The 12,945-nt window shown below is 43.0% G+C and overlaps 1 protein-coding gene across 4 annotated transcripts in view; it reads left to right on the top strand.

Annotated features, from left to right (window-relative positions):
* The window catches only part of MSANTD3 (Myb/SANT DNA binding domain containing 3), a 37,880-nt gene extending 27,625 nt beyond the window's left edge, over positions 1 to 10,255 (top strand). For all 4 annotated transcript variants that reach the window (XM_061426342.1, XM_061426343.1, XM_061426344.1 and 1 more), the window contains one exon: positions 4,644 to 10,255. In XM_061426342.1, coding sequence (XP_061282326.1) covers positions 4,644 to 5,053 — 410 coding nt within the window. In that variant the 3' untranslated portion in view covers positions 5,054 to 10,255. The remainder of the gene's footprint in view (positions 1 to 4,643) is intronic.
* The last annotated feature ends 2,690 nt before the right edge of the window (positions 10,256 to 12,945 follow it).

Consider the following 12,945-nt stretch of genomic DNA (forward strand, 5'->3'; position numbering starts at 1 on the left):
AAGGCTGATCTCCTTCAGAATGGACTGGTTGGATCTCCTTGCAGTCCAAGGGACTCTCAAGAGTCTTCTGCAACACCACAGTTCAAAAGCATCAATTCTTCAGCGCTCAGCTTTCTTCATAGTCCAACTCTCATCCATACATGACCACTGGAAAAACCATAGCCTTGACCAGACGGACTTTTGTTGGCAAAGTAATGAGGGTAGAATGGCCAAATGTCAGATGCACGTAGGAAAACTAAGCTTTCAGATAGGACTCAAGTATCTTGAGAGAACTTACATTTAATTCATATGCTGTTAGTTCTCTACTATACAGCTATACTCCAGTAATGCAGACATAGGCATGCCAACCTATCAAACATTTCTTAATAAATTCCAGTATTAGTCTTTTTAGTTTAATCCTCTTCTTTTGGGGTAGGAACTCCAGTACAGGGAGCTGATTTTTATTTCTAGTCATGACACATTAGATATATAAAGGGCTGGAAAAGTCCTTTTTTGTGTATTATTACTTATACAAAAATCAGCATTATTTTTTTCCTTTTTTTAATCCCCATTCACCACTTTCACTCTTTTCTCCTGAACTCTAATCATTCTAACGTGTTGTATATTCTCTCATGTGTTTTTGAAAGCATGCATTGGTGTTGTGTGTGTATATTTTATTTTTTGCAAATATTAAAATTTTAGTTTTAATATTTAACTAAAATATTTAACTAAAAACTAAAATTTAGTTTTTAAAAATAGATTAAAAATCATGCTATAAATGCCATTCCTTTTTCTCTTACCTTTTTTCACTTAGAATGTTTTAAAGATCTATCCCCACCATGGTGAGTAAATCTAACTTGTTTCTTTTAGTTGATGTATAATATTCTGTAGTGTATATCCCCAGCATCTTATTTATCCATATTCCCTGTCAGTCCTGTTTCCATTTTTTCTGCTGAGAAGGGCTGAGTTTTAGCCTGTACATAGTTTCCTTCCCATCCTTTGACTGCCTTCATTGGTTTTCCTGATGAAATTAAACTTACTCAAATTGCCCAAGTGGAAGAACACCCCTTGACTGTGTTCTCTGCTCCCAGGAAACACTTTAGGCCTTCTTACCCGTTTTGCACACGATCGAGTTGTTTTCTACTTCAGGTGGCTTTGTTTTACCTGGGAGAGAGATTACATGGTGTGTGTTTGTAGCAGGTTGCCATTCCCAGGAGAGTCTTTTTCCAATTAAGAGGAGACTCTCCCCATCTGAACACTAGCTTCCAATCATTGGAGCTAATATTTGTGTGAAAGTTAATTAACTACTCCATCGGGCTTCTCTAGTTTTAAGCAACAGCTTCTAGCAGAGTCTTGAGAGATCTGGCTTTTTAAATTTAAAATATGCACACTTTTAAACTAAAAAAAATTAATTTTAAAGTAGACTCATTTATCTGTTCCCAGACATAAACATACTGTGTTCATGTTCATAAGTCAAGAGAGAAATTTGGAGGTCAAAATTTGAAATATATACCCATAGTCTTAATAATCAATGGTTTTGTAGTGGATACAACCTGAAGACTGCATTTCAAGATATGTAAGTAACCAGCTGAGCAGGTGATATAATGAGAGGGTGGGCGTTGTAATAGTTGAGCTTGTGTTTTAGAGTCAGGCAGACCTGGATTGGAGTCCTGGTTCTTTCAACTAGCCAAGTGACTTTAGCTTATTGTGTTTGGTTTTCTATAATAGTACCTCCCTCAAGGACTTCCCCGGAGAAGGCGGTGGCACCCCACTCCAGTACTCTTGCCTGGAAAATCCCCTGGACTGAGGAGCTTGGTAGGCTGCAGTCCATGGGGTTGCTGAGAGTCGGACACGACTAAGCAACTTACCTTTCACTTTTCACTTTCATCCATTGGAGAAGGAAATGGCAACCCACTCCGGTTTTCTTGCCTGGAGAATCCCAGGGACGGGGGAGCCTGGTGGGCTGCCGTGTATGGGGTCACACAGAGTCGGACACGACTGAAGTGACTTAGCAGCAGCAGCGGCAGCAAGGACTTCCCTGGTGGTCCACTGGTTAAGACTCCATCTTCCAGTGCAGGGGCACAGGTTCCATCCATGGTCGGGAAGCTAAGGTCCCACATGCCATGGGGTGTGACCAAAAATGAAATAAAAAATAAAAACACCTCTCTCAGAGGGTTGTTGTAAGGATTGAATGAGATAATGCTGCAAAGCACTAGCCTAGTGCCTGGTTAGCTGCTCAGAAAATGGTATTGCTGTCATCATAGTCATCATCAAAAGGCCTCTAAAGCCAAGACTTATTGAGAGAAAAATAAGCATTTAGAAATTGGGAGAGATGAGTAGCATTGTCAGGGCATGGACTTTTTAAAAGCTCAGAGGAGTATCCAGAACTGTCCTCTGGAATGAAATCAAAGAGAGAAGAGGCTAAAGGTACCAAAAAACGTCTAATGTGTCCAGTCTTCTTTGAAGACAGTTTCAGATCTGAGACTCGAAAGGAAACAGATGAGGTAATCCTCTTTGCATTTGATCCCATCTGAGGGACCCCATTCTCGGTGCTCAGCCGTCCCCACTCCTTTGTCCTGCGCCTTGGCTCTGCACTCAGAATGCTATTCTTTCTTCACAGTTGTGCCGTGTTGAGAGCGATGTGACCCTCTGCAGCCAGTTCATCCCGCACACATTTCTTACAAGCCCAGCAGTGTGTCAGGCCCTGAGCTGGGTCCTCCAGGAGGATGAATTAGAGGCAGTGTCTGTCTTCAAAGTGCTCAGAGACCTGAAGGGGAGGTAGTTAAACCGCCAGTTTTAACAAGTGCTCTGCCAGAGGTAGGCTCCGGAGGCAGTGGGAGCATGAGGGAAGGACATCTAATTGAAGCTGTAGCCGCTGGAGTTGGGAAGACTCCTAGGGAGACATTTTCATTATCTCTGGATGATGCAGGAGTCCTTTTAACCTTCCCTTTCAAAAGTAAGATTTTTTTTTACCTTTTCTTTAAGCTTAATTAGGGACTAGTTATGGTTGTTACCTAACCCCTTAGAGTGAAATCATCTAAACAGCAGCCATTTTCCTTTTATTAACAGAGTGTTACGAGTTAGGTTTCCCCCAGTAGCCATTAACATTCCCGGCATCCCATCTTCTGGAATAATGGAGTGGACGTACTAATGTAATCAACTCTGTTAATAAATTGATGTTATTTTTCTCCAAGGAGAGGACTCTCATTACCGGAAATATAAAGCGTCCCAAGAAAGCACTGGAGTCAGAGCTAGAATCCAGTCCTACCACATGGAATCATGGGTTAGTGGTGTTAGTGGTTTCCTTATGGAAACTCCCTAACTGATACTCATATCATTGACCTATAAAAATACTAGGGCAAACATGGCACCACCGAATGTGGCAACCTTTTGTATCCATAAGCTCTGTTCCCTTCTGTTCAAAGCTTCAGCGCTAGGCATCCGCTAGGTACCAAGCAAAATAATTGGTGCCCAAGGATAAAAGAAATGAATAAGTCACAGTCCTCAGACAATACTAGGATGTGTTAAGTTCTATAACAGAAGAGAAAAGGAGAGGGCTGAGGTTTCACAGAGCAAGTAGCATTGATCCTGAATGAAGTAGGGGTTAGGGAGGAGGTTGGAAGGGAAACTAGAGTAAGAATGTGTGTTTGAGTGAGGGTCTGGGGACAATTAGTGAGCCCAACTGTAGGCTGAAGGAGCAGTGAGACAGCATTATGGGAGAAAATAAAGATTGTGGTAGAATTGGAGGATACCTGGGATTTTGAAGAGTAAGTCAAGGAAGATAAAGGAAGGTTAGAATTAGATTATGAGGGTTACTTAGGGTGGATGGAAAACAGAGCCAGAGATAGGAACCCCAGGGAAACATTTAAGTGTGATCCAGAAAAGAGAAGAAAGAGCAATCAGAGAGGAAACTTAGGAGAAAGCAATGGTTCAGAAGCTAATAGGGGAAAACAAATGTCAAGAAGGATTGTCAAGTGCTAGGGAGAAGTTTCATAAAAGGGATGTCAGAAATTGTCTGTAGGATATGAATATTGACCCCCAGATGGCAGCGCTAGAGGGAACAGCCAAATGTAGGAGACTGAAGAAAAGTCTGAGGAAGTTAAGCCAGGGAGTGTAGGCTCATCTTTCTAGGAAGAACCTTTGTGAGATCCTATCCAGGGTAAGGGTTAAGACCTGTGAACAGGACCCCCAACAATGGTGCCCTTGTGGAAATTGAACTTCAGTGTTCATGGCTGAATGAGAATCAGAGAGGGAGATCAGACCAAGGGAGAACTTCTTAATCTGCAAACCGACCACTGGCTTCGTACTGTGGTCTTCTGCTCACTGGGGGTTGTGCACATTTCATTTTAGAACTTACATCCACATACCCAGGTCTCCAGTCCTTGATAAGCACAGTCTCGGACCACTTTTCTCATAGTTCGCAGTGTCAGAAATGACATGATGAAACCTATTATTGTTACTTTCTTAAGGGAAAATTGCTTTCGATGTATGGTTTTGTTTTTTTTTTAAAGTCAGGAGTGACAGGGGTACCTGTGGACATGCAGACCAGAGCAGATGCTGTCTCAAGTCATCCTGCCATGGGGGACCCTGTCATTTGAAATAGGATTGATTTACTCTCTGCCTGTAAGATCTTTGAACATATGTTTTCTGCTACTGTTTTTCAGAATCATTTGCTGTTTCAAATAGAGAACTGTGCGATGATGAGAAAGAGTTCATACATTTTCCAGTATGTGAGGGGACCTCTCAACCTGAACCCTCGTGTTCAGCTGTCAGAATAACAGCCAATAAAAACTACAGGAGCAAAACCTCTCAGGAAGGTGCTTTAAAAAAGATGCATGAGGAAGAACACCATCAACAAATGTCCATCTTACAACTGCAGCTGATACAAATGAATGAGGTGCATGTGGCCAAAATCCAGCAGATAGAGCGAGAGTGTGAGATGGCAGAGGAGGAACACAGGATAAAAATGGAAGTTCTCAATAAAAAGAAGATGTATTGGGAAAGAAAACTGCAAACTTTTACCAAGGAGTGGCCTGTTTCCTCATTTAACCGGCCCTTTCCCAATTCACCCTAAAAGACTGTGGGGATGGCCCCCTTGTAATTAATGTGTGTTGGCAAAGAAAGTCTGGAACATGAACTTGCGGTCAGTAACCTGTAACAGAGCTACGAACTAGGAAAATTAGAGTGGTAGTAGACACTTAAGAATACATTCAGGTAAACAGCTGCACCCTGTGTACCCCTTCAGTGGTAAAGAAGCTGTTAGAGTTTTCTGAAAATTATCACTTTGAGTGCTATCCTTCTGAATGTAATGTCTCTTAATTAGAATTCATACAAGAACCATGTGTGAGTGTTGTTGTTGTATTTTTTTAATCAAATGCAAGTGTGACTATAAAGGGAGTGTGGCTGGGTTTTATGGGTCTTTTTTTTTTTTTTTTAAACAGCAGACCTTTTATATCCAAATGAATGCCCTCCCATTGAAAGCGGCTGTCTTGGGAGGATACACGTTTCTCCAGCGGTGATGCTGTTGCTCAGAGTTTGCTAGAGGTCTTTCGGGAACCTCCACAAGAGCTACAGCACACTTTTCAGTTTTTCTGTGTCATCTTCTGAGTGTGGATTTTCCGTTTTTAAACAGCCCGACATATGGAAGGTTATTTTCTAATGTGGCTCATAGACTGCTTTTTTTTCCCCTTTACTCAAAGAAGAGTTCCAGATAATGTCTCCAACAATGGTAGCTTTGTTGGAACTAAGGATGTGGTTACTTTGAGAGAGAAATGTTCGTTTAGAGTTCTACATTCTGTCATGCTTATTTCTTATTTTATTAAAAGACAAGACTTGCAATTTTATAGTTACACTGTGTATGTTTTTTAAAGGTGCTGCTTCCCTCACTGTGCTCCAGTTTTTGCCTTCCTGCTGTAGGTTCCTCCCAACTTTGTACTACTGAGTTCATGCTTGCCCTTAGTTTTAATCTTTAGCCACCTAAGGAAAGACCCTTCCCTTGCTGTACTCCTGGTGCTGGCTGATAGTAATGCTCCATAAGCATTACACAGTTGGTATTGAGCTTTTTCAGAATCCATTACCAATAGATTTGGAAATATGGATTGATAAATGGATATTTTGACTGAGCTGTGATATAACTTCTCCTGTAGCCTAGTGTGAAAAACAGCCTTGGCATAGCAGTAGTTGGGAGAAGCTAAGTGACACTCAAGTGCCATGGCAGGTCAGCAGAGTCTGAGAATGAAACTTCGAGACTGTGTGTCGGGGAAGGAGGAGTATGTGTGACAGAGGCTATGTAGGTAGTGTAGGACTAGGAGTCAGAGCTTGAATTCTGAGCTTGGCTCCGGCTCAGGTGCTATGTGACCTTGGGTAACTCCATTTAGTCTTTGGCCGTGGTGTTTCCTGTCTCTAAAACAAGGGAGTTGGTCTAGATAATGATCAGACCAACTCCTTGACTACGGTGTGGTCTGCACAGTCTTGGACGACGGCTGCTAACATCATAATTGTCCGTAGGACGTGAGTCAACGGGGAGAGTTTATACAGTGGCTAAGCTTCCTTTCATAATTTTGGAATTTGGCTCTCAGGGTCTGTAAATTCAGTAAAGTACATATGTACTCATATATGCATATGCACTGCATAAAACTTAAATGGATATCAATTTATTATATGCACTGATCATATTTTAAATACCTTAGAGGAACCAGTTATTAAAGGGAACCCATGAAGACTAGTCTTCTTTCAAAGGAAGGATGCTTTTGTAAGGATTTGTGTTCTTACTTTTTTTTCCAAATGGACCCTTTAGAGAAGTAGCATCTGGAAAAAGTCTCAAGCTTCATGGATTTATGGGAGACAGATTAGGCCAGAGAATGGCAGGTCCTCAACACAGATGTGAACTGACAAAAGTGTGATTTGCTTCATCTATTGGTCCACCTGAAAATCTCCTTAACATGCCGATTCTGGCATGGGGCTTGAGACTGTGCATTTCTTGCAAGTTCCCAGGTTATGTCAGTTCTGCTTGTCTGATCACCATGATTCTGTGCAGCAAGGTTTTAGAGGACCCTTGTCTTTAAAAAAAAAAAAAAAAGCACCACCATTGGGTTAGGTACATTTTTGTATACAGCATTATGCCATATATTATTATTCTTTCAGAATTTGCCACCTAGTCACACAAATAACAATGTGGAACAACACAAAAAGAGCTCACACATATAATGGAACTGTAAAAGCATCGAACTAATTCCTAACTGAACAAATAAAGGATAATTAAACCAGCAGGCTAAAGCACGTGTTCTACTGTTAATGGTATTTATGAGTTTATAACAGTTTTCAGCCTTGAGTTGCATTAGAAACAGTGTTTTATAAAAAATTTGTCTCAATGGGTTCCATTCCCAGGAGATTCAGTTTTCCTGGTTTGAGGCCTGGTCTTCTATATTTTGGGATTTTGCAAAGGATGATGATGCCCAATTGAGACTGAGACCCACTGGTGTAGAGTTCACAAACGTGTATCATTTGGTCCTTAATCCAGTGAAGTCCAGCAGCAGTGAGGAAATGATGCTCAGAAGAAACACTTGCACCAGGCTGAAAGCTAGTGAATGGCAAAACAGGACCTCAGTGCTAGGTCTCTTGACTTGAAAACAAATAGCTCCACCTGCCTGCTCCCACCCCATCCCTCAAAAGCTCTGTCATGGATTTCCTTTATCCTGAGAGCCAGATGACATCTACAGCTTACTGGTAATGTCTCCACTTATGAACAGGTATATCCCGATGCATTCCACTTTTGAGCAGTTCTTTACCTGAGGTGGAAATGCAATAAACATCTCTTGGCAGGTGCTGTAGAGAATTGACAGATGACCACTAATACATCCCCCGCCCTGCCGAATCATGGACATAGCCCAGTAGGAGAGCTTGTACACAGCTGTCGTGTATTTGATCAGTGCACGTCTTCTAGAGCATTTGTAGCTCAGCAGAGAGTGAAGACGGAGAAGGCAATGGTACCCCATTCCAGTACTCTTGCCTGGAAAATCCTATGGATGGAGGAGCCTGGTAGGCTGCAGTCCATGGGGTCGCTAAGAGTCAGACATGACTGAGCAACTTCACTTTCAGTTTTTCACTTTCATGCATTGGAGAAGGAAATGGCAACCCACTCCAGTGTTCTTGCCTGGAGAATCCCAGGGGCAGGAGAGCCTTGTAGGCTGCCGTCTATGGGGTCACACAGAGTCAGACACGACTGAAGTGACTTAGCAGCAGCAGAGAGTGAAGAAGCTTGAAGGAAAGCCGCCTGGAGGAGTTAGCATTTGAGCTAAATCTTTAGAGTTGGTATTTTGGTAGGTGGAGATTCAGAAAGGAGAGCAAATTCACTAGATGTAAGACCCTGATGAAGATTTGTGCAAGGAGACATGTAATTGGGAGGACGTGGAGTAATTTCCAAATTCGGCAGTAATGTGATCAAAACGGTGCTCCAGGAGGAAGATTAGAAGATGGAACTGAGTTTAGAGAAGACGAGTCCAGAAAACAAGGTAGGAGGGCTTGGCTCTAGTTAGGATGAGATGATAGGAGGACCTAGAGGAGGCTGTAGTGCAAAATGAGGGAGACCAATGTGAAGGGCGGGAGAGGCATCACTCAGGCTTGGTAGATTTCTATTGTTGAAGTGGATGACTAGGGTTTTGAAGTCGATGCCTGAAAGAATGATGTTGATTGAAACAAAGCAAAGATGCGTCTGGCTGACAATGTCCTAGGGGAAGCCTGGATGCAAACTAGTGCAGTTGCTGCCGCTCAGCCTGGAACACCAGCTCCTCCTCTCACCTCCTCTTTGGCTGGCGCCTCTTTGCTCTGACTTCTGCCACTTGGGCTGCCTGTGCTGCTCCTTGCACCTGTTCAGCTGACGTTTTAACCCCTCCTCGCTGGGTCCTCATCACCTGACTCACTTGGTGCTGTCTCTGCCATCAGGACCTCCACTGCAGCTAGTGGTGTATCAGTCACTGTCTCTTATAAAGGCTTCACACTTGAAAGGTCAGGAAAGACTATCGTTGACCCTTAACAACTGGGGGGCTAAGGCCACCAACACACCCTAGCTGTGGAAAATCCGCCTATAACTTTACAGTCAGCTCTCTGTATCTGCAATTCTGCATCTGGGGATTCAACCAACCGCAGATGGTGTCGTACTATGGTACCCAAATATTGAAAACAATTTGAGCATGAGTGAACCTGCGCAGTTCAAACCTGTGTTGTTCAAGGGTCAACTGATTTCTTTTATCTTGGGCTTCAGTTCTCTCCTAGTTGGCACCTACAAATTTCAGGGTATTTTTTAAGCGTCCCTTGTTGTGTAAAGACGCACTGACTGAGAGGCTAATTCCCACGTATGCCTATTACAGCCCCTTTACAATAATCAAACATAGAATCCTACCTTATTATGCATTAAAAATTAGGAAATATTTTAGGAACTTTTCAGGGAGAATCTTAAAATACATTGTTTTTATTTTATTTTATTTTTTTAAGACAAGAGCCAACAGAAGGAAAGAGGCATGGTGGGGCAGTGTATTTGAGTTGTCAACAGCTTCTGCAGTGTCAGGTCAATTACATCAGCACTTGGTCTGGACCAGGGGAGAGGAATGGTTCTGCCTCCCGGGAATGTCAGAAGGACCTGATAATTATATTTGGCAAAGCCATGAAGAGTGACTCTGTAATGTCATTGCAAAGAATTACTCTCTTAATAGCATCTCTAGATGTCCAAGCTGTTCAAATGCAATAGCACTTCTTTTCTGCTGCAGCTTTCCTTTCCGCTGGGCTGTTTCCCAGCTGGTCCTCTTGTTCTTCCTTGCCCTTTTCTGTCTTCTGCCTTCCCAGCCCTGTTTCTGCAGCCCCTCCTTCTGCACCCACAACAGTCTGTGCTGACCCCTGTTTTAGAGTTGGAGTCACCTGAGAATGTGTGTGAGGGAGATACTTGCCAACACCCAGCATATTGAACATGTGGTATCAACAAGGTGAAGTGTGTAGCCTTAGACTAGCCATAATATCGACCATCTGCTTCCTTGCGGCATCCGCTACTTCTGTGTTGGTGGAACTCAGATGTCTCGGGAAAGGTCACTGGTGATTCATGACTGCAACAAATTCTTTTCCTAATTGTGCCATATGTTATGCCCTTCAACACAACTTACTAATCTCTGCCTCGGTTTCTCCATCTGTGAAAGTGGTGTAATACTTATCTACCTCCCTTGAATGTTGTAAAGACTAGTCTATGTTAGTAAAGCACTTTTGAAATAAAGAGTGATGTAAAGCGTTTTAACATTATTGTTGTCATTGTGACATGGATGCAACCCTGTAGAGATGCTGCTCTGTAGGGGAAGAACCCCAAGGATACCATGCTTTAGGAATACCCACTATAGAAAATTTCCATAACAGATACCAGAGTGATTTTGGGGGGTATATGAAAAATTTCACCGTAGCATTTCTTTAAACAGCGCTTTGGTTCATTTAGAATGAGATGTGATTATAGAAGAGTGATTTATGTAAGATTTTTAAAGAACATATGTATTGAACCTCTATTACCTAATATAATAGTAGGGTTTGCAAGCTGATTATTAACCTAACAGTGCAGTTTATCATCATTAGGTGGAAAGCTTCTATTTCTACATTCTCCAGATGCCCAGATTTTGTGCATGCAGGTTTTTTCACTGTTGCCACTGATTAGAGTAGACAGAATGGGGCTCCTGCTACTCCTGAGTGAGGGGATCAACAGCTCCAGTTCCACTTGAAAAACATTCTCACAGCACTGCCAGTGTGGAGGGGAAGACTCACCATGTGTGTTCATCAGAGTAGGGGGTTCTCTGGCCATAAACTTGAGTTCCGTGTCATAACTCCCGGTAACTGTCAAGAGATTTAATTAGGTTCTGGTCTGAGTTTTCTCTTTCATGGGTTTGTTGGGAGAAAAAAATTGCAAACCCTGCTGTTTAAGAAATTGGTTGTTTTTAATCAAAAGGACCTGTTATAATGGAACTACTGTAAGCAGCAGAAGTTAAGGTCCCAGGGAAATCCCTGATGGTCCAGTGGTTAGGATTCTATGCTTCCACTGCCTGGTGCCTACGTTTGATCCCTAGTAAAGGAACTAAGATCCCACAGGCTGTGCAGTGCAGCAAAAAAAAAAAAAAAAGGTTCCAGTTCTTTTTTGCCTCATCATCTGGTTTAGCTTCTAGAACAACCGAGAAGGAAACTCTGCTCTGCTGTGAGGTGCATGTGGTTCTAGATTTTTATCCTTGAACCTCAGAGAGATTTTGGGTGGGCTAGTGTTATACTTTCTGCAGGAATGGAAGGTGGTCACTGTAGTCACTCAGCCTTTGGGAAGTCTGGAGGCACTGCTGGGGTCGCTTGGAGCCCCAAGCTGCAGGGGTAGGAGCTGTCCAGGGGAAGCCCTTCTCAAGGTGACGGCAGAAGGATGAGAGGGCAAGCCCACCTGGGAAAGCACATTTCAAGTGTCAGTGTGATAGCTGCTAATATCTCCTTGGCCAAGGCAAGTCATGTGACTGAGCCAAAAGAGAGGGGGAGGGAAGCAGACGCCTCTTAAGCAGGTGAGGGGGAGGATTCCCTGGCGGCTCAGATGGTAAGGAATCTGCCTGCAATGCAGGAGACCCAGGTTCGATCCCTGGGTCAAGAACATTCCCTGGAGAAGGGGATGACAACCCACTCCAGTATTCTTGCCTGGAGAATTCCATGGACAGAGGAGCCTGGTGGGCTATAAAGCCCACAGGGTTGCAGAGAGTCAGACATGACTGAGCAGCTAAGCATGAAGCTGGTGAGGGGAGGAGGTGAAAAATTGGAATGGTAATCTCATCTACCACAGTGACACAAGTGGGGAGGCTATGAGTGGAATACCAAGGAGTTGAGATTAGATGATAAACAGAACAGAGAATTTAGGGGGGAAATGCATCCCAGTTCCTTCCTCTTTTTCTTTTTTGGAGGGAGAGGCTTTAAAATAGTGATAATAATAGAATACATATCCTAGGGCTGTTGCATTAAATGAGTACTTGTATGTATTTAGAACAAAGCTTGGCACACAGACACTCTAAGTTTTAGTTTAGTTTTTTTTTTTTTTTCTCTCTTAAGGTCATATGGCTTCTAAATGGGGCCAGAGAGATTTGAACCCAAGTGGCCTCGCTCTGGAGCTCATGCTTTTAAGAGTCAGAATACAGTGTTTCTATTCAGAGCCTGCATTCAAGTCTTTGCTTTACAAAGAACTTCCCTGGTGGCTCAGATGGTAAAGCATCTGCCTACAATGTGGGAGACCCGGGTTCAATCCCTGGGTCGGGAAGATCTCCTAGAGAAGGAAATGGCAACCCATTCCAGTATTCTTGCTTGGAAAAATCCCATGGACGGAGGAGCCTGGTAGCTAGAGTCCATGGGGTCACAAAGAGTTCGACACGAGTGAGCAACTCCACTTTCACTTTCACTTACAGAGAACATGGCCTCCTGAATATTAGACCATCATCTGTAAAAAACCTACTTTCCAAAATGATTACATGAGAATATAAACATGAAAGGGCCACACAAACTGTACAACCCACCTCCCCCTCCCAAACCCTGCACCTTTCTTCTGATATTCTGTGTCATAGGACAATCCAAGACTCTCTTCTTCCATCATGAAACTTCATCTTAATTTCTCCCTCCAGCCTTCCCACTCTGTGACAATACCTGAACACACTCATCACCTCGGTTTCAGAGCCAGGCTCTGTGAAATTACTTCTGTTGATCCCTCTACCTGGAATGCTGTCAGCCTTTCTACAGCCTCTCTCCATCACTTGCTAAAGTGTTATCCGTCCTTCAAGGTCAAGTGACACCAGGACGCACTCCTGTAACCTGGGCTCTGGACCCACTCATCACTCTCTGGATTAATATAATTCCCTTGTGTGTAAAATAAGGGTGTTGGAGGAGAGGATCTCTAAATTCCCTTTCCTTGTTTTAATTCACCTGATTCTGAAGTTA

This window comes from Bos javanicus, chromosome 8 (assembly GCF_032452875.1).
Source record: "Bos javanicus breed banteng chromosome 8, ARS-OSU_banteng_1.0, whole genome shotgun sequence".
NCBI classification, from domain to species: Eukaryota; Metazoa; Chordata; class Mammalia; order Artiodactyla; family Bovidae; genus Bos; species Bos javanicus.